Source organism: Geotrypetes seraphini, chromosome 10, assembly GCF_902459505.1.
Source record: "Geotrypetes seraphini chromosome 10, aGeoSer1.1, whole genome shotgun sequence".
Lineage (NCBI taxonomy): Eukaryota > Metazoa > Chordata > Amphibia > Gymnophiona > Dermophiidae > Geotrypetes > Geotrypetes seraphini.
In genome coordinates, this window is record NC_047093.1 from 110340416 (window position 1) to 110362063 (window position 21648).

Consider the following 21648-nt stretch of genomic DNA (forward strand, 5'->3'; position numbering starts at 1 on the left):
GCCTGAAAGCATGAGAGGTCTGCCACCTGTACCTTGAGGAATGTGACCGCTAGGCCTTTTTCTAGTCCGGCTTGCAAAAGTGCCAGGATCACTTGGCAAGGCTCTACCTGCAATTTAGCGCACCATAGCTTGAAAACCTTCCAGGTTTTAACATAAGTTGCAAACATCAAAGGTCTCTAGGCTCTAAGGAGAGTTGCAAGAACTACCTTTGAATTATACTTACGAGTTAGGGCCGAGCACTCAAGAGTCATGCTGTAAGACCAGAGGGCTCTGGATTCTCCATAGGAACTGGGACCTGACTGAGGAGTCCCAGATGAACCTGCAGTTTGAGACACCTGCCTCTTTGCAGATGCACCAGATTCGCATACCAAGGCTGGTGAGGCCAGTCCGGTACCACCAGTATCACCAGACCCAGGTAGCTTGCAGCTCTGCAAATAACCTGGCCTACCATGGCCCATGGTGGGAACAAAAAGTAGACTTTCTGTGGGCTAGGGCTGAAACAGGGCGCCTACCCTGCGCTTCCCAGTTTGGATCTTTGACTGTAGAAGCAATCTGCTTTTGCATTCTTGACTGAGGCCATGAGATCCATTTCTGGTCATTCCCAATGTCACACAATGAGGCTGAATGGTCTCCGAAATAGGGACCACTCCCCTGAATCCAGAGTACAATGAGGCTGAATGGTCTCCGAAATAGGGACCACTCCCCTGAATCCAGAGTTTGTCTACTTAAGAAGTTGGCCTAGACGTTCTCTACCTCTGCCATGTGAACATAAGAATAGCCTTCAAGCCCAGTAGCCCATTCTCACAGTGGCCAATCTAGGTCACTAGTACCTGGCCAAAACCTAAGGAGCAGCAATATTCCATGCTACCGATACAGGGCAAGCAGTGGCTTACCCCAAGTCTTTCTCAATAACAGAATATGGATTTTTCCTCCAGGAACTTGTCCAAACCTTTCTTAAAACCAGTTATGCAATCCGCTCTTACAACATCCTCTGGCAATGTGTTCCAGAAATAACTATTCTCTGAATGAAAAAATTTTTCCTCCTATTGGTTTTAAAAGTATTTCCCTGTAACTTCATCGAGTGTCCCCTAGTCTTTGTAATTCTTGACAGAGTGAAAAATCGATCCACTTGTACCCATTCTACTCCACTCAGGATTTTGTAGACTTCAATCATTTCTCCCCTCTGCCGACTCTTTTCCAAGCTGAAGAGCCTTAACTGTTTTAGGAAAGGACCTGTAAGTGAGCTTCCGCCCACTGAACAACATCTGCGCTTCCAGACACAAAGGGGTGCTTCTGATGTCTCTTTGTTCACGTAAGCTACCACGGTGGCATTCACATAGAATACTCTGACCACCATTCCTGTCAGGAAAGTCTTCAGTGCTTTAAGCGCCAAGCAGAGAGTTCTCAGTTCCAGGCAATTTATGGACTACTTGCTTTCCAATAGCATCTACTCGTCCTGGAATGGACGACTTAGCAGTGGCCCCCCAGCCACTCAGGCTGGCATTGGTCATGAGTTTCACCCAAGAGTAATTTTGAGGGGCATGCCCTTCGATAAGGTATCCCACTGGAGGCACCAATGTCAGACAGATCCTTCCCTTCCATGATGAGAGGAAACGCATCTGAAGAGGATGCATTTGCAGGGACCATCTAGATAGGAGGGAATTCATATGCACTCTCATCCAGGGTACAATTTCCAGGGAGGCTGCCATCAAGTCCAGCACCTGAAGGTGATACTAGGCCATGGGGATTGGTAACACTAAGATCTCTGTGATCTGCTTTCTGAGCTTCTATTTACGTGGCTGGAGAAGGAAGACACAGCCTTTCGCTGTGCTGATGCAGACTCCCAGATATTCCGAGAAATGAGTCAGCTATAGTTGACACTTCCTGATGTTGTCTATCCAACCGAGTTACTGGAGGAGATCCACCACTTGCTGAATTGCATGTAAGCTTTCCTATCTTAAAGGGGCAACAATTAGTTAATCGTCCCAGTAGGGGTGAACCTGTATGTCCATCCTGCAAAGGTGAGCAGCTACCACCACCATCACCTTAGTTAAAGTGTGCGGGGCCATGGCCAATCCGAAAGGGAGCAACACAATCTAGAAGTGCCTCAAGGAGAATATGGGATCTCAGATATCTTCTGTGATACAGAAAACATGAGAATGTGAAGATATGGCTCTGTTAACTCCAAGGAGGCTAGGAATTCCTCGGGGGTCACTGCCATGATGACTGGACCATCTCCTTATGGAGACATAGAACTCTCAATGCCTCGTTTACAGACTTTAGGTTCAGGATAGGCCTCCAATATCAAACTTTTATTATTATTACATATATGGAGCCATCTTCAGGAACTGGTTCTATGGCATGAATATCCAAGAGTCGTCATACTGTCACTGAGACCCTGGCCTCTTTTTCTGGCCATCCAGGTGGGGAGTCAAGGAACAGATCAGGAAGGGGGGTGAAAAACTTGATCTTGTGCCCCACCCGAATAATGTCCAGAACCCACAGAAAGCTGACAGTCTCCCACCAATGTGTGGCGGTGCGGCAATCAACTTGGCATCATTGTGGTTGAGCCATCGCAAGACCCCGAGGGTTGTGGGCATTTTTAATTATCAAAACTCTGTCTGGACCCTTGAAAGGGTCTCTGGAAAGAAAAAACAGAGGAAAATAGGCGGCATCTCAGAAAGGATTTTAAATTGCCTCTGCCACCCCCAGTGAAACATCACTCTATTGTCTGGTAGAGATTTGGGACAGTGATCTGCCACACTGGCCATAAGGCTGCCCAAGCCCTTGCCTTAAAGGGTAATCTGCTTAGAGTACCCTTGGAGGTTGAATCGCCCACCCCTGCCTAATCCAGAGCAAACGGTGGACAGAAATAGCATAAGCTGATATTTTGCTCATGACTCTAATGATGTTATAAAGAGCATTAGCCACATAATCTACTTCTTGCATAATCAAGTGAAGACATATATTCTCCAACTCCGAAGGATTACACTGCAACCTGGTATGACATGCCAATGTCATAAAGGAGGTAGCCGTTGCTGCTTTGATAATCATAGCTATCGCTTCAAACTTTCTTTTAAGGTCCACGTTCACTCTGCGATCCCGCATGTCCTTCAGCATCACCCCTCCTTCGCTAGAAAGGGAGGTACGCTTAGTCAATTGAGCTACCGCAGAATCCACCTTTGGCTGTAAAAACAGATGCTGAAATCCAGAGCCATAGTATAAAGCTTGGACATAGCTTTTGCCAACTTTAGGAAATCTTCTGGGGACTCCCCCATTGGTCAGTGATTAACGAGGTGATGTCCGGATGTGCCGGAAAGAAGGTAGTCTGTGTGTTTGTTTTGCTCATAATGAAACAGTAGGAGGTGGAACATTGTTGTGAGTCCAACTTCAACTCTCAGTGCTCCTTTTACTAAACTGCATTAGGGCATTAACGCACGCTAAATTGCCCCGCGCGCTAGACCTTAACATTAGTTAAAGCCGCTTAGCGCACAGTGTAGCGCACGGTAATATCCTTCGTGCACTAAAAACGCTAGCGCACCTTAGTAAAAGGAGCCCTCAGTGTGTCAGAAATGAAATGTAAAACAGTTGCAGTCTTAAAAAGATGGTGCACTGAGGGATCTTCTCTCTGATCAATAGCAACTACAGCATCCTGACCGCCGGCCCCAGACAGGGACCCAAAATCATCCAAGGACACAGCAGGTCCTTGAGATAATAAAGTCATGAATGGGGACTTCCAGTTCTCCCAATCCTGCTCTGAACGGTCACTGACACTTGGAGCAGACTTGATCTGAAGCAGGGAAGCCTGCTTGGAACGGAACTCTCCCTGTATTGGAGTTGGTGCGCTCGCAGGCAGTGCAGCACTCCCTGGGCCCGACAAATAGGCTTCTACAAGAGGCTGACTAAATCTGAAAACCCCTGGAAAGGAGGCCCAGAGGACCCCTGCCTGGAGTAACTGGATCTCCGCTACCTCCACGCGCTTGCATTTCACAGCTTCGCTGGGTGTGGTATCTGAATGGGATCTTTTCCCTAAAAGCCAGGCTTTTTGGAGTTTTGCTACCCTGAAGGACACTAAAGAGGCAGAGCCCAAAGCTCCCACCCCTTCCTCACACGCCCCCAGGCACGACCACTAATCTGCTGACAAAGCTGCACAAAAAATACAAGAAACAGGGGCAGATTGGCCTGGGTAATCCATTACCCCTGGGCAAAACGAGGGGTTTTGAAGCAGAAAAAAGTCTTTGAAAAAATATTGATAAAAATCAAATATGGCCACCACCATTATAATCGCAACATAAACAGCCCATGGTAGTTTTTCTGAAAACAAAAAATGTTGAAAAAGGTATTATGGAGGTGGGGGAACCTAATTCCAACTCCAGAAACTCTCCGATATACATTTTTCAGAGCCCCCTCCCACCACACTGATTTTTCCCCATAGGGAATAATGGGTGCACTCACTGTGCCTTCTGGTCAGCATGTGTCTATCAGCATGCAGCAGCCTACCTGCAGGGAAAGAATTTCTGCCTCAGAAATTGCTGGGAATGAATCCACCATCAGAAATCTTCTGGCTGACAGTCATAATGACTCTAACCAAAGACTCCAAAGCCTGAAAATCCATGCAGTATAAAGGAGGGAGATAATTCACAGCCTACTCCCTGATACCCACAGGTTGCAACACAGGGGCCCCACAGCTTGCGCTCAAGCCTCTCATAAATTACCAGGTGAGCAAGCTTTCAGGGGAATGGACCCCAAGCTCTCAATGGATCACAATGCTCCACAGGTACTCCAAAAGACCTCCATGTGAGTAGCAGCTTGCCCTTGCATGCGTCCTTTCCCTGATGAAGTAAGCCCAAGGAGACTTCTGAGCACTGAAGCCATGCAGGAACAAAGAACCAATGGACAAAAATACCTGAAAATAATAAAAAGAAAGTGAGAACACACCTTCTCGGTTCACTTGTAGAAGGAAAACTGAAGAATGAGCTATTCTCCATTGCTGAAGGGGAGGAGTTGCGAGTTATGAGTGATGTCCTTCTGCAAAGTTTGCAACTAAAGAAGGATAACAGCTTCAGTATAGAATTCTATGTATTTGCAACAAAAATGGTATTTAAAAGAAATATCTACCGAGCACAAAAGTGTCTGGAAAATAGAAATAGTCAAAGCAAAAAATAGACATTTCTCTGGTTCAAAAATTACTATGCTCAGGATGAGAATTTTAAATGTTTTCAGCAAAACACTAACAATTGGATTTGGATGTCATATGAAAAATGCCTCTCTATATCTTCTATGTGGTTCTACAATGGTCTCTGATACTGTTAGAGAAAGGAATAGAATGTGGACCAAAAATGTTATAGGTTTTTATAATCTTGTATTAAGCATTTACGTGTACAACATAAAGAAAAACAGTCTGGTTAGTTTTACTATGCATTCTTTCAGCTGATCATTACTTTATTCAATAATATTTTGTCACTGGTCTCTTTAACACCACAACATAAACAATCCTTTAGTTGTGGGTTGTTGGGGTGGGTTTTTTTGGTATTTCCAGTTGCAGTACTATCTGTGGTACAGTCAACTATCAGCACTTTACAGAGAAAATAAATTAAAGATATCTTATGTTTTATTGCAAATTTCATATTAACACTTCTCTGATCCACGTGCATACATTAGAAGAAATCTGTTCTTACCTTGTGTAGCATTTAAAAAATACATGGAAGACAATTATATGTCCTTATCCATTAAAATGTTTACCTTTAGAGGGTCAAGGAGCTTTATACCTTCCAGCTACTACCTAAAGCAGTCATATCCTGACTACTACTTTACTATCTTTTCTTTTTGGTTAGTGTTTTTTAAACTACATACATTTAATATATCTAGTCCAGTGGTCTCAAACTCGCGGCCCGCCAGGTATTATTTTGAGGCCCTCGGTATGTTACCATTGTTCTGGAATGTTGCCCACCTCACTGCTGTAACCTCACGCAAGCGCTTTCCTGAATCTGTACACGCTTGTGAGGTGGAATGGGGAGACAATTGCATACAGATGCAGGAAAGCGCTTGTGTGAGGTTACAGCCGTGAGGAAAGCAACATTCCAGAACGTAAGGTAACCATTGGAGGTAATGCAGCTTGTGCGTGTATATGTAATCTCATGAACTCTCGCGAAATTGGGCACCTTTCCTGGCGATAACTACTTGTTGTAAGATGGCAGTTGTGTCTTGTGCTGGAAGAGGTTGCGGACGTGACCACCGGACACTTAGGCACAAGTTTTCCAGGCACAAATTAGATATTGATTCTCCCATCTACAAAAAAAGCCTAGAGGAATACAGTACACCAGAATCTTGTCTCTTGCAGTTGATACTTTAGAATCTAAATCACAATTTTGCATGAGGTAATAGTTTGCATGAGGTAATAGTTTGCATGAGATTTATAGTTTATAAATCTTTCCTTAATTGCTTCTGATAATTTCAGCTATGCACATGCAGAAAGTGAAAAACTATTTAAACTTCACTTTCTGCATGTTGCACTGCTTTCAGCTATATATAGCTGAAATTATCAGAAGCAATTAAGGAAAGATTTATAGACTATAATGAATTTAACCTCATGCAAAGTTGTCATTTTTAAAATAAGACATTAACTATTTTTTTCTTTGGCCCTCTTAAGTACCTACAAATCCAAAATGTGGCCCTGCAAAGGGTTTGAGTTTGAGACCACTGATCTAGTATGAATCAGCAGCATTAAATCATTTAGAAACACACCACACAATTGTTGAATAATTTTGCTGCTGTTTTCAAAGTATAGCATAAATCAAGCAAACATTGTAGAGCTTTTGGATTTAAAGAACCTCGGCATAAAAACTGTTGATTTCATAATTATCTAATTTTTATCTTCAAACTTTTTTGTTTGCTGCTTCTTTTATTTTTTAAAACAGAAGTGAATTTTTAAAAAGTTCACACAGTATCACACATAATATTGGGTTCAAGATGTTTGAATGCATTGTCATGATACAGAATAGATCTATCTACTTTTCTTCTAACCCACCTGGAGATGGTGTAGAGATGTAATTGGCAACCCACTGCCGGATGCTGCCGTTCCGTGGTGACTCTCTGTTCATCACTGCTGTAGGTCTCTCCGATGACTCGCCCCCTAGTGTGGTGCACTGATATCATTAGGAATGCAAGAACTTGACTTTATTTCCAAACTGGCATATGTGCAGAAGCTTTTAACTTTCTGCATCCACAGACCTATCAATTAAACTTTAATTTTATCCTCATCTCAGACTAAGATGTATCATATTTAACAGTACTAGAAACCTAAAGTTGTCTTTTGGCAGGTATATTATTCTGCAGTGAAAATTCCCACTTCTAGGAATTTTCATTTATAATTCTTCAATACTATACTATAAATTAGAAAAGGTTAGAATCTGACCTATATTTCTGTTAGCAACACTTGAGTTGGAGCTGAGACATTGATTTTTTTTCCCTAATGTTAGAGAGATCTCAGGCTTTAGCCATTGAGCTTCCACTTCTAAATGAGAGTGTGGTCTTATAAACAAATATATAAGTATGCATCAATATTACTTGCATTTCTGAAATCATCTTGCTTGCTATTAATCATACATACATATACACACAGATATCTATATATGTATAATATATACATACATAGATATATAAATACTGTATATATATTTTTTCTTTATATATCTATAGATAGATACGAATACATAGAGCAATATATATATATTAACACACATACATTCTCTCTTTATGGTAATATGGCTGCCATGCTAATCTACTTTGATATACAAAAAAAAGTTGGAGGTGATGTTTCTCACTGAACAAACTCAATATACTTTTCATTAGCTTTCAAAAATTATGCTCCTCTCAACAAATCAGTAGATGTTACATATTTCTAAAGTAAAGATTTTGTACATTTCTCTGTAATTATACCTTGCTTTCCAAATTACATTTCCTTTAAGTCACACTCAACAGTAGTACATATTTGTATTCACATATTGTATATAAAAGCATAGGCAGCAGAACTTTTTTTTATTTGGGGGGTCCCGCAAGCTCTGCCCCAGACCCCGCCCCGATAATAGTACTAATTGTAGTACCATTATTTCCATTCATTTTTCATATCTACACATAATATAATCTTAATCATTCCTACCAGAACAGATAACCCCTATGCAAATACGGGACCACAAACTAAAAGTACTAATATATATATATAAACGAAACCCTAAGATTCAAGACTCTGCATGCAGTACAACCCCAAAGAAATAGAAACAAATGCATTTCTTCTTTAACAGATGTAAATTCTCAAAACTGACACAATTCAATCACTATATTGAAAATAAAATCATTTCCCCTACCTTTATCTGATGATTTTGGTTTTCAAACCATCTATCCCAGTCTCTGGCTGTGATTCTTTCTGTCTGTGCTCTTTACTGTGTATCTAGGACAACCTTATCCATTTGCTGTTTTTATCTCCTTCACTTTCTGTCATACATCCATCTTTAGCATTAACTTTTAACATTCAACTTTCTTCCATTTTTCTGTTTTCTTCTCAAAATCTACTTTTCCATGCCTTCCCTTCCCATCTATCCATGTGTACCATCTCCTCCCTTTCTTCTCCCCTACTCCCATTTATCCATAAGAAACATTTCTCTTTATCTCTTCCCTGCCGCACCCACTTCTGTGCACCATCTCCTTCCTCTGTCTCCCCTTCCCCTCCATCCCTATGCACCATCTCATCCCTCTCCCATGGTCAGACATCTCTGACTTTCCTCTTCCCCCTCTCATATGGTCTGGCACCTTTCTCCTCTCCTTCCCATAGCCTGGCATCTCTCTCCTTCCCTTCTCTTCCCGAAGTCTAACATCTCTCTCCTCTCTTTTCTCCCATCTGGCATTTCTCTCTCCCCTCTTTCCCTTCCATTCAGTGATCTGGCATCTCTCTCTCTCTCCTTTCCATTCCAGTGGTCTGACATCTCTCCCTTCTTTGAGTCATCTCTCCTCCATCCCAGTATAACATTTCTCTTTCCCTCCTCTCCACCATTATCACATCCAACAATTCTCCCTCTTTCTTTCTTTCCCCATATACATCATCTCTTTCTCTCTCATGCCACACACCTATGTTCAAAAATTCTCCATTCCTTTTCCCTCCCCCACCGGCTGCATTTCTTTCTCTCTCTTCCCACTACCCCACCTGTGCAGCTTCTCTCTTTTCCGCCTTTCCTAAACAGCCCCTCCCCCACCCGTCCTTCTCAACCCTCTCCCAGTATGTGCAGTATCTGTCTTTCCCAACCCCACCCCCAGCCCCAGGCGTGTATAAAATTATTTCCTTCCTTCCCCCCTATTGGAACCCTACCGCACAACCTCTTTCTTTGACTTTCAAGTCTTGACTCCTCAACTCTCCCACACACCTACCTCCTCTCCAGTGTTTGTTTGTTTTTTTAAAATCTTTGGGCAGCGTCGACGAAATCATCAACTTGCCTTCTACCTGCCCCGGAAGTCTTCTTTCAACAGCAGTTCGCCTATGCAGAAACAGGAAATTTCTGCTGAAAGAAGGCTTCAGGGGCAGGCCGATGGCAAGACGCTGATCTCGTCGACGCTGCCCGAAGATTTAAAAAAACATCGGTGAGGAGGTAGGTGTGTGGGAGAGTTTGGAGTCAAGAGGTCGTGTTGCATGGTCCTGGTAGGGGAGAAGGAAGGAAATACCACTCAAATATAAGTTGATCCGAATATAAGTCAAGACCCTCATTTTGCCCCCCCCCCCCCAAAAAAAAAAAGGAGGAAAAATGGTTGACGAATATAAATTGGGTGGCTTAATATTCAAGCGCCCTGCCCTGTCAGGCTCTACACCTAGCCCCCTTCCCTCCCCTCCCCTGCCAGGCTCTGCACCCAGCCTCCTTTCCCCCCTCCCTTCCCTGTCAGGCTCTGCACCCAGCTCCCTCCCTACCAGGCTCTGCACCCAACCCCCTCCCCTCCCCTGTCAGGCTCTGCACCCAGCCCCCTTCCCTCCCCATCAGGTTCGGCACCCAGCCCCCTTCCCTTAGGCACTGCACCCAGCCTCCCTCCCCCCTCCCCTGCCAGGCACTGTACCCAGCCCCCTTACCTCCCAACCCGTCAGGCTCTTCACCCAGCCCCCTTCCTTCCTTCTTTCCCTTCCTCCCCTGTCAGGCTCTTCACCCAGCCCCCTTCTTTCTTTCCTTCCTTCCCTCCCTCCCTGTCAGACTCTGCACCCTCCCTCCTCCCAACCCTGTCCTCATACCTGCTCTGCCGATCCCTGGTGGTCCAGAAATGCAGCGGGCAGGAGTGCACTAAGGTGCTCCTGCTCGGCACAGCAACTTCTTGACTGGCTCCTGCAAAGAAGCTGCTCAGCGCCGAGCAAGACCGCCAAAGCGCGCTCCTGCTCGTTGCCGCTGAGCAGCTAATGAAACAGGATTTCACAACAGCCTCCACCGACCGGGTTAGCAGCGGGACAGGAGCATGGAAAACTTGCTCCCGCCTGCTGCACCTCTGGACCACCAGGGATCGGCAGAGAACAGGATATGACATGGCAGCAGTGCCAATTTGGGGGGAGGCCACAGCCCCTGTGCCCCCCCCCCATTCCAATACCTATAAAAGTGTAAAACTAGCAAAGGTTCTTAATGAACCAAGAAATTCTTAGCACCAGAGAAATCTTAGTAAAGTGATTAGTTTTATTTAATAACTGAATTACAAGCATGTTAATGCTATTGCTATCATTATTAGTATTGCTCTTTCATTATTGGAGTTGCATTAACTCTTCAACTCTTACCTTATGAATCTCCCTGCTTTCTTCTGACCTGCAAAAGGCTGATAGCAACTGCATAGCTAGACCTTATATTTGAGGGGCTTATGCCCAAAGTGGCAAGTGGACAGAATTGTGACCCTCTCCTCCCATTACACTCTCTGCCTCCCCCTGTGACACCCAAATACCTGAGCTGGTGGGGGTCCCCAAGCTCCACCAACAGAAGCCCTCCTCCACCCAAAGCCTGGCAGTTAGCACCATTTTCCTAGGCCTACACAGCTGAAAGATGCCCACCTCTGTGCATGCTTGTTTTTCACAAAACTAAGCATATACAGGAAAGGCATGCTCAATTTTTACATATGTGAGGAGGATGGGCCTCCCTCACACTTGCTCAGTGTCACACATTAAAATATGTGTAGGATGGGGGAGGGGGCAGCACTGTAGCAGCCCAGGAAATTCATAGCCAACTGCCAAGCTTTAGGCAATGGAGAGCTTCCACTGGTGGGGCTTGGGGACCCCTGCCAGCCAAAGAAAAGACAGTGACTCAATTTTGAGGGGGGCCTGACTCCCAAGGCAACCCTCAAACCCTCTTCCCCCCTCCATGGATATGCAACAGGCCAAAAGCCTTATTGAAAGATCACTATACAAGCTTTACCAGTCAATTAGTATTCTGAAAATTGCTAGTCATGATAAATTACAAACCACAAAAACAGAGGTGGGGAGCAAGGGCCGCAATCCAGTCGGATTTTCAAAATTTCCCCAATGCATATGCATGAGATCTATTTGTATGCACTGCTTCCACTGTATGCAAATAGATCTCATGTATATTCATTGGGGAAATCCTGAAAACCCGACTTGATTGCGGCCTTGTTCACCAGCCCTGTACTAAACCAATACCCAACCAATTCCTATCACCATAAAAGGCATCAGTGATAAGAACATAAGAATTGTCGCTGCTGGGTCAGACCAGTGGTCCATCGTGCCCAGCAGTCCGCTCACACAGCGGCCCTCTGGTCAAAGACCAGCACCTTAACTGAGACTAGCCTACCTGAGTACATTCCGGTTCAGCAGGAACTTGTCTAACTTTGTCTTGAAACCCTGGAGGGTGTTTTCCCCTATGACAGACTCCGGAAGAGTGTTCCGGTTTTCTACCACTCTCTGGGTGAAGAAGAACTTCCTCACGTTCGTACGGAGTCTATCCCCTTTCAATTTTAGAGAGTGCTCTCTTGTTCTCCCTACCTTGGAGAGGGTGAACAACCTGCCCTTATCTACTAAGTCTATTCCTTTCAGTACCTTGAATGTTTCGATCATGTCCCCTCTCAATCTCCTCTGTTCGAGAGAGAAAAGGCTCAGTTTCTCTAATCTTTCATTGTACGGCAACTCCTCCAGCCCCTTAACCATCTTAGTTGCTCTTCTCTGGACTAGTGCTGCCCGATTCACGATTCGAATCGGTTCACTGATTAACTTTGGGTGAATCGATTCGAATCAATCTAAAATAACAAAAAATCGGCTTCCCGATTCGGCTGACCCTCTCCCCCTAAAGCAGGAGCGGCAGCACTTCTCTTGTTGGCCGGCTGCTGCCGCACCTGCTTTAGAGGGGGAGGGTCAATCGTGAAGTGCTGCTGTCCAGTTCCCCCCCCCCCCGGCGTCCGGTTCCCCCCCTTTGACGTCTGGCTTCCCCGCACCCCTTTACCTTTGAAGAGTAGCCTGCACAGAATATCGCAGCGTTAGCAATGTCTGCAAACAGCTTCGGAGCTGTTTCCTCTGCTGAGGTCCTGCCCTTCCTCTGATGTCAGAAAGGGAGGGAAGTTGGATACAAGGGATGGTGTGGAGGGGGATAGAGATACTGGATAGGAGGGTAGTTGAGAAATGAAAGGGAGAGATGGTGGACCCTGGGGTGGTGGGGAAGGAGGGAGAGATGCTGGATTAAAAGGTAGTTAAGAAAAGGTGGATCTGTGGAGGGAGATGAAAAAAAGGAAAGATGCCAGAGATGGCAGATGGATGGTTAGCACGGAGAAAGAAGAAAGGAGACCCTGGCAAGCAAGTTATCAGAAGACAACCAGAGCCTGGGACCAACAAGATTTGAATAATGACCAGACAACAAAAGGTAGGAAAAATAATTTTATTTTCTGTTTTGTGATTACAATTTGTCAGATTTAAAATGTGTATCCTGCCAGAGCTGGTGTTAGACCGCAAACGTGAGCTAGGATTTAACAGAGAGAGGAAAAGTCTTTTTTGTTTGTTGATTTTATTTACACCACAGCGCCAGTGTGGTTAGGAGAAGGCAAAGAGGGTGAAGAAGCTGTAAAATAAACCCACTAAGATGTTTGAAAAAAAAAAAAAAAAAATACCCAATTGGGCAGGAAAATCGAATCGAATCGAAAAACCAATTCAATAGGCTGAATCGAATCGAAATTTTTTTTCCTGAATCGGGCAGCACTACTCTGGACCCTTTCAAGTAGTACTGTGTCCTTCTTCATGTACAGCGACCAGTGCTGGATGCAGTACTCCAGGTGAGGGCGCACCATGGCCCGGTACAGCGGCAGGATAACATTCTCCAATCTGTTCGTGATCCCCCTTCTTTATCATTCCTAGCATTTTGTTCGCCCTTTTCGCCGCTGCCACACATTGCGTGGACAGCTTCATCGACTTGTCGATCATAACTTCCAAGTCTCTTTCCTGGGAGGTCTCTCCAAGTACTGCCCCGGACATCCTGTATTCGTGCTTGAGATTTTTGTTACCTACATGCATCACTTTACACTTATCCACATTGAACCTCATTTGCCATGTTGATGTCCATTCCTCAAGCCTGATTATGTCACGTTGCAGATCTTCGCAATCCCCCTGTGTCTTCGCTACTCTGAATAACTTTGTTTCGTCTGCAAATTTAACCACCTCACTCGTTGTACCAATGTCCAGATCATTTATAAAGATGTTGAAGAGCACAGGTCCAAGCACCGAGCCCTGTGGCACCCCACTGGTGACGCTCTTCCAGTCCGAGTATTGTCTATTTATCCCCACTCTCTGTTTCCTATGTTCCAGCCAGATTTTAATCCACGTATTTTACCCTCAATTCCATTGCTCGCAATTTTCTGAAGTAGTCATTCATGCGGATCTTGTCAAATGCCTTCTGAAAATCCAGATATACAATGTCTACCGGGTTGCCCTTGTCTATCTGTCTGTTTACTCCCTCAAAGAAGTGCAGCAAGTTCTTCAAACATGATCTGTCTTTGCTAAAACCGTACTGACTGGTCCTCATCAGCCCGTGTCCGTCAAGGTGATCAATGATGCGGTCCTTTATCAGCGACTCTACCATCTTTCCTGGTAACGAGGTCAGACTCACCGGTCTATAGTTTCCCGGATCTCCTCTCGAACCTTTCTTGAAGACTGGCGCAACAACCTTTCAGTCTTCCAGAATGTTTCCCGATTTGATCAGTTGATTGATGGCTCAGTTCAGAATTACCATGACCCTTTTCATTCAACGTTCAATAAATAAATTAGTTTTCCAGCAGCAATAATCATATACTTGTTAAATGTAACTTCTCATTTTTAAAACATTTTTATACTTTTAATAAGCTACAATAAATTTAAGTTTCAATGGGTTTTAGTAGCAGTCATGTGGCATCTGAGCCTGTCTGCATAACAGCCACAATCTTACACAATCTTCAAGATATGTTAACATTCCCCATTTAACATAATGTGTCCATGCATTAATCAACACAAAAACTGAATCCAGGGTTCCCCAATATCTCCGATTTTATTCAACAGCTCAATGTCATCTTTAGGATTATAATTAGATGACTTTGGTATACAATTATTCATTTATGCTAATGATATTATGCTATTATTACCATTTGTTCAAGACATATATAATAGTATCTACAATACAATCTAGAATACAATATTTTGATTTGTTAATAAAATAGGTCACATCTCATCTGCTAAAATGTAATAAAAGTTAAAAAAAAAAAACTAGGGAGTTGTTATTCAAAGCAATTTTACCAGCCAGAAACTGCTCCTAGTGATTAAATTGCCTGTTTGGAGCTAACCATTAATTTTTAGTAGCATTTGTCAGTTAGTGCCTCTTAATAGATTGACTAATATTGATGTAGGCTCAACAGCATTAACTTGGTTTTCATCATTCCTTGCAGATAAAATTCATTCTGTTATGATACCCCACTCTAAATCTCATTGTTTCAGATTACCTTGTGGGGTTCCACAAGGCTCTGCTTTGTCTCCAATATTGTTCAATATTTTCTTGGCCCCTTTGTTAACCATCGTAGAGGAATTTGGGATTAAAATCTATTCTTATTTTGTGCAACTTGAGATTTTTGTACCCTTTCCACTTTCAATAAACATATGGGGGTTTTTAAAAAAAAAAAAAAAAAACTATTGTTATACGGATGATATTTTACTAGTTGCAAAAATCAATCCAATGACATTAAATATAATCTTCATAACTGTCTAACAACTATTTATTCTTGACTGAGTTCAAAAAGATTTATTTTGAACCTTGGTAAAAGTTATTTCTGCTGGCTCATAAGACAAGGATTAGAACCTGACCTTGCATTATCCTTCAATGGTAAAACCATTGCATTAGTTAATAAGTTCAAATATCTTGATGTAATTTTAGAGTCACACAAAAAAAAGGTTTTATACACTCTAGATCACTTAGAACAATAAGATATTATTTTGATGATGATAATCTAATATAATAAAGCCCTAAGCGTGCATGCGCACTCCCACGTGTGTGCTCCTGTTTTCCGTGCGCTGTGGGGACCCGCAGGTAGGAGTGCACATGCGTGCGGCGGCACGGAGCCTGTTGGCCAGAACCCACTCTCGCGGCAGCAGAAAGAAGAGGCCGTACAGCGCGGCTTCGAAGTGTGAACTGGCCAGGGCGACGTCAGCGGGGGCCGGACCAGAGCTGGAAGCGAAAGGAGCTGCTCTCCTCCCTCCTCCCCTCCCCCAACGGACTTTAATTTCTGCCTCCCAGGCTTTTCCTCCTGCTCTGGCTGGGCCTGCGTAAAAAACCCAAAAACCCTCAGAGCTCGCTTCGGGTCCGGCAAGGGCTGCGGGTCCTGAAACCTTCCGATTCAAGCAGCATCTGCAGCACTCTACACACGCTGCTTCGGGGCCTTCTACTGCCCTGATTTGCTGGGCAGTAGAAGACCCCGAAGCAGCAGTGTGTAGAGTACTGCAGACGCTGCTGGAATCGGAAGGTTTGTCGGGACCGCAGGAAGGGAAGGGGGGAGCGGTTAGGGACTAAGGAAGCCAACCAGACCGCGGGAAGGGAAAGGAGGGGTAGGGGAAACTCTGCTGCTGCACAGGGAAGTGGTGTGGGGGGAGGAAAATGGAGGGGGAGGGAATGCTGCTGTGGCTGCTGCACAGGGAAGTGGTGGGAGAGAAATGCTGCTGCATAGGAGGCAGGGAGAGAGACAGATAGATAGAAAGAAAAGAAGAAAGACACAGGGGCAGGGAGAGACACAGAAAGACAGATAGACAAAGGGGGCCAGGGAGAGAGACAGACAGCGGGAGGGAGAGAGGGACAGAAATAAACACACACAGACATATATTCTAGCACGGGCTAAAATACTAGTAATTTATACACTTTGATACATGTATTCCTTACATGCAAAACAGATTATTTATTTATTTAAAAAAATTTTTGCATCGCTTAAATCCACAATTTACATCCACAATTTCAAGCATAAACACTGTAAAATGCAGTAAACAAATAAGTCTTCCCCACAAATTTCCTCAATACAGAATTATTTAAATCTAAAACAAATAACCACAGAGTTAAAGAAAGGCATCCACAAAAAATTGTGTTAACTTTTTCTTAAAAGACCTGGAATTGAATTCCAAAGATTCTTACCGGCAAGTGAGAAAATCGATATTCTAGATGTAATAATAATAATAACTTTATTTTTGTATACCGCAATACCACAAGCAGTTCAGAGCGGTTTACAGAGGAAGAGACTGTATACAGACAGTGATGTTACAGAAAAGGACTTTCAAATTACATTAGCATGCCAAGAGTAGTCAAGACACCGTACTAGGACAGAGTAAGACACCGTACTAGTAGTGGTGTCTGCTAGAAATCTCAGATAATTCCTGTGACTTGCAATATCCGAGTATAGGTGTTCTTTATGTGGGCAACAAGCATGATATTCAAAAGAAAAATGTTTGAGCTTCCCTCCACAAAGAACAAATCTTAACATAACGAATCCCATTTTCTTTTAAATTGATGAGCAACATCCCTCCCTCAGATCACAAACATCTTGCATCTTATTGTAATATTATATACTAGTTTTTTAGCCCATTACATTAATGGATGCTAGAATAGATGTGTAGACTTAGGCATTTCTTTCTTTCTTTTTCTTTCTTTCTTTCTGTCTCTCTCCCTGCCCCCTTTCTTTCTTTCTATCAGGCTTTCTTTCTGTCTCTTTCCCTGGCCCCCTGTCTGTCTTTCTTTCTGTTGCTCTCCCTTCCCCCTGTCTGTCTTTCTTTCTTTCTGTCGACCTCCCTTCCCCCTGTCTGTCTTTCTTTCTTTCTGTCGCTCTCCCCCTGTCTGTCTTTCTTTCTGTTGCTGCACTGACCGTGTGGAGTGTCCCGTGTGTGAGACTGTTTCGAGACAATGGTTTCTGTGCATCTCCTATTTTTGGTATTATGAAGTTCAAAAACGAAATATAATAACAATGTTAGGCAAACATTGGGCAACAGACAGTTATTATATTTCGCTGTTGCCTAATTTTGAGCCTTATAAAAAAACTCAGGGCAATGATAGAAACCTGTTTCGGAGCACTGCTTTCAGTTTAGCAGATTCCACCGGTTGTGAAAAGAAGGACAGAATAGTCTTTACCTATGTAGAACTTATCTGTATTGACGGGTCCAAACTAATATTTGCTACTTGTCTTCGGGGCCGATGGTCAAAAGTGCCGCCAGCATTAACATGCTATTAGCACCAGGTTTGTGCACACTATATTAGATGCTGGCCAGCAACAAAAATTTGCAGTTTGGATTCAGCTGAAACTCCCCCCCCCCCCCCCATCACTCTTGCTACCACCATCATCCAACACCAGCAGGTCCTCCTGGTCTTCGTCACTCTAACGGCATCACCTCCCATCTCCGGACAGCCACAGCGCCCGCCCACCTAACAGTCTCACACTCCCAGCTGGGGCTTCTGAGCGCCGTTGCCCCAGCCAATCGTCGGCCGCCTTGGTCTGGGTCGCTCCGCGGTGCTAGGCAGCTGCAGCCCATGCCGGTCACACCAACCCGCTGCCGAGCTGTCTTTCTGCCTCTGCCGGCGGGGACCACCGGGGCCTGGGTGCGGCGGGGAAGGGGGGTCTTGCCTGGCCGGGGCCGGCCGAATCCCGGGCCTGCTCTCCTTCCCCTAAGTGCCGGCCCCTCACTCCATGCCATCTAGCGCATGTGCACTCGTGCCGCCACATCCCGACAGATCAGGGAACACACGGCGCGAGTGCGCGCTTAGCATTTTATTATTATAGATGCTGATATTACTAAATTTAATCTCAGACACCTTCAGATTTTACAAAATACAGCACTAAAATTACTAGGAGACAAAAGCAAATCTGATCATGTTACACCACTTTTCCTGCAAATGGTTGCCAGTCCCATACAGAATCAAATTTAAAATTCTAACACCTAGCTATTTTAATTCTTCAACTATTATTTATATGTCCATGGGGTCTCTTAGATCTTTACAAAACAATAGATTAGTACTAGGAACTGGGGATAATAATAAATGGGAGTTTACTCGATCAAAAGCCTTTTTCTCTTTAGCTCCTAGTCTTTGGAACCAACTCCCAAAGTTACATACGTTTGGAGCCTAATTTTAAAGCTATTAGAACTCTTTTGAAAAGCTACTTTTTACAGTTAGCTTTTAGTGAGGGCATACTTCAATAAGATCATATTACATTACATTACATTAGTGACTTATATTCCGCCTGTACCTTGCAGTTCTAAGCGGATTACAGTATAAGGTAACTGGACATTTCCAGGAAGTTACAATTTAGGGGATGCTTACAGTTCTAAGCCGGTTATAGTATAAGATAGCTGGGCTTTTCCAGGAAGTTACAATTTGGGGGACGCTTACACAGTAGAAGGTTTAATAGAAGAGGCAAAGGGGAGAGGATGGGGAAGGGAGGAGAATTAAGGAATACTAGTAGGGAAGAAGAGTTTAGGGTTGGTTACTTGTTAGGGTCAGTGGGGAGGTTGTATAGTTTTTTTGAATAGTAGAGTTTTGATTTCTTTTCGGAATGATTTAAAGTCACTTGTAGTTGACAGCAAGTTGGAGATATAGGGGTCCAGTTTCGCTGCCTGCGTCGCTAGGAGGCCGTCGTACATCTTCTTTCGCTGAGTTCCCTTGAGCGGTGGATAGGAGAATAGGTTCTGGGTTCTTCTTATTCTGGATGTGCAGTTGAAATTTAGACAGTTGTTGAGGTAAGTGGGTGCAGATCCATTTATTGCTTTGTATAGTAGACAATAAAACTTGAATTGGACTCGAGCTCGTATTGGTAGCCAGTGTGAGTCAAGGTAGGCATTAGTGATATGGTCGAATTTTCCGAGTGAATAGATCAGCCTGAGGGCTATGTTTTGAATGGTCTGCAGTTGGTTTATCAAGTTTGTGGGGCATGGAATGTAGAGGATATTGCAATAGTCCACTAGTTCAAGGACAAGGGATTGGACTATGATCCTGCAGTGGTCTTTTTCGAAGAATTTTCTTATTTTTCGAAGGTTGCGCATGGTGAAGAATGCTTTTTGAGTGGTTTTGTTGATTTGTATCTGCATTGTACAGCATCTATCTATCGACACTCCAAGGATTTTGAGAGAGGGCTGTATGGGGTGTTTGGTGATGTTTATTGCTAATTCTGTTATGGATGGGGTTTTGTCTTTTTCGAGTAGTAGGAATTTTGTTTTTTCTGAGTTCAGTTTCAGTTTGTGTTTTAGCATCCATTCTTCCACTACTTCCAGTGTTGTTTTTAGTTTGCCTAAGGAGGTGGGGTCTTGGGTGTCAAAGGGGAGGAGTATGGTTATATTGTCTGCGTAGCTGAAAGATGTTGTGTTTAGGGTATCTAGAGTGAAGCCAAGGGAGGATATGAAGAGGTTGAAGAGCATAGGCGATAGTGGTGATCCTTGTGGGACTCCACAGGGGTTAGGCCAGGGTTCCGATTTGTGGTCGTTTGACTTGACTCTGTAGGTTCTTGATTTTAAGAATCCTTGGAACCAGTTGTATACTGCTACTGAGATCCCTATGGCGTCTAGTATCCTGAGTAGTATGGTGTGGTCTACCAGGTCGAATGCCGCTGAGAGATCGAGTTGAATTAGCAACATTCTTCCTCCTTTACTAAGGTGCTGTCTGGCTGTGTCTAGTAGCGTTGCTAATAATGTCTCTACTATAGCTGGATCTGAATCCTGATTGAGAGGGGTGAAGTGATGAAGGCGGAGCTTACCTAAGATGGCGGATTGGGAGTAGCTGCGGAGAAGCCGTCGTGCTCATGGTGTGGATTCCCTGCGAGCTATGGTAAAAAGGCAGTCTAAACTTCGGGTGTTTCTCGTTGAGACAGCGGCACCATTGGGCCCGATGGACGTCTTTGTGGAGCGCGGCTCACGAACGCCACAACCGGAGGGTGCCATGGCTGGAGAGACTGCACAGGCTGAGGTGCGGGATCTCTCCTTCGAGGCTGTCATTCTGTCTCCGGACGAGCGAAGACCGCCTAGCTGTCCCGCTGCGACGGAGGAGTCGCTTGCCGACTCGCCAGCTCGAGATGCCCTCTTGCTGTCCTCTCCGTTTGGGAGGACTAACCCTGGAAGGGGGAAGGAGGAGCTTCTAAGATCACAGCAAGCGGTGAGGAGTTCACAGCAAGCCCAAGGAGACTCTTCAAGTACCCTAGCGGCTACAGGTATTTCAGTAGTCCAAGAAAATCTTTTGATAAATGAAGTGGTATCTGGCTCGATGGGCATTGCAGGGATTCCTGGGACTGAGATTGTTCCTTTGCAAAGGCCCAAGGTAATTACGATGGAATCCATATGGGAGGCCATATCCAATATGCAAACTTTACTGGGGAGTTAAATTCAACAATTATCCTTGCGCTGTACTACTGTTATATCGGAAAATAAAAAGCCTGGAAAATAAAATGAGTGACATTGAGCCTAAAGTAAAAACTTTGGAAGTACAAGCCCTGACTTGGGTTAAGGACAGTGCTAGTTTGCACTTTAAACAAGAAATGTTGGAAAATTCTGTTAGAAGATGTAATCTTCGGATTATCAATTTTCCAAAAGTATAAACAAATTTAAACAAGAAATGTTGGAAAATTCTGTTAGAAGATGTAATCTTCGGATTATCAATTTTCCAAAAGTACAAACAATAACTGCCCTAGTTATGTTTCAAAAATATTTGTAAGAAATTTTGAAGGTACCAGAAACTTCGTACCCACCTCTCACTAAAATATATTACCTGCCAACGAGAGTCAAATCTCAAAATCCAAATCAACAGAATTTATCTGTTGATAGTTTGGATTTAACACATTTTCTAGAGAGGTCGGATACAGAGAATCGGGTCCCTGCTACATTAATAGTACAGTTTGCAATTGACTCAGACAGGGATTGGTTGCTTAAAATGTTTTTTAAGCATAGAGATGTTCCATTCATGACAATTATAATTAGGATGTACCCTGATGTATCTCGCTCGACCCAGAAAAGAAGAAAACAATTCTTAATATTGAGACCACAGGCTGTTCAACTAGGGGCGACCTTCGTCCTAAGATATCCCTGTAAATGCGTTTTGACATATGAGGGAATAGATATGTATTTTATGATTCACAGCAGTTATCTAAATTTATTTCTGACAGAGTCTTCATGAGCTT

The 21648-nt window shown here is 43.8% G+C and overlaps 1 protein-coding gene across 7 annotated transcripts in view; it reads right to left on the bottom strand.

The window, feature by feature from the left end:
• ZNF618 (zinc finger protein 618) overlaps positions 1-21648 on the bottom strand; it is a 771796-nt gene that overhangs the window by 538540 nt on the left and 211608 nt on the right. For 5 of the 7 annotated variants that reach the window (XM_033960460.1, XM_033960462.1, XM_033960459.1 and 2 more), the window contains one exon: positions 7028-7132. The exons of 1 other annotated variant lie outside the window; for it this stretch is intronic. In XM_033960460.1, the coding sequence (XP_033816351.1) occupies positions 7028-7132 (105 nt within the window). Of the gene's footprint in view, positions 1-7027; positions 7146-21648 lie in introns of all 7 variants that reach the window. One more of the 7 variants, XM_033960464.1, reaches the window with a different exon arrangement.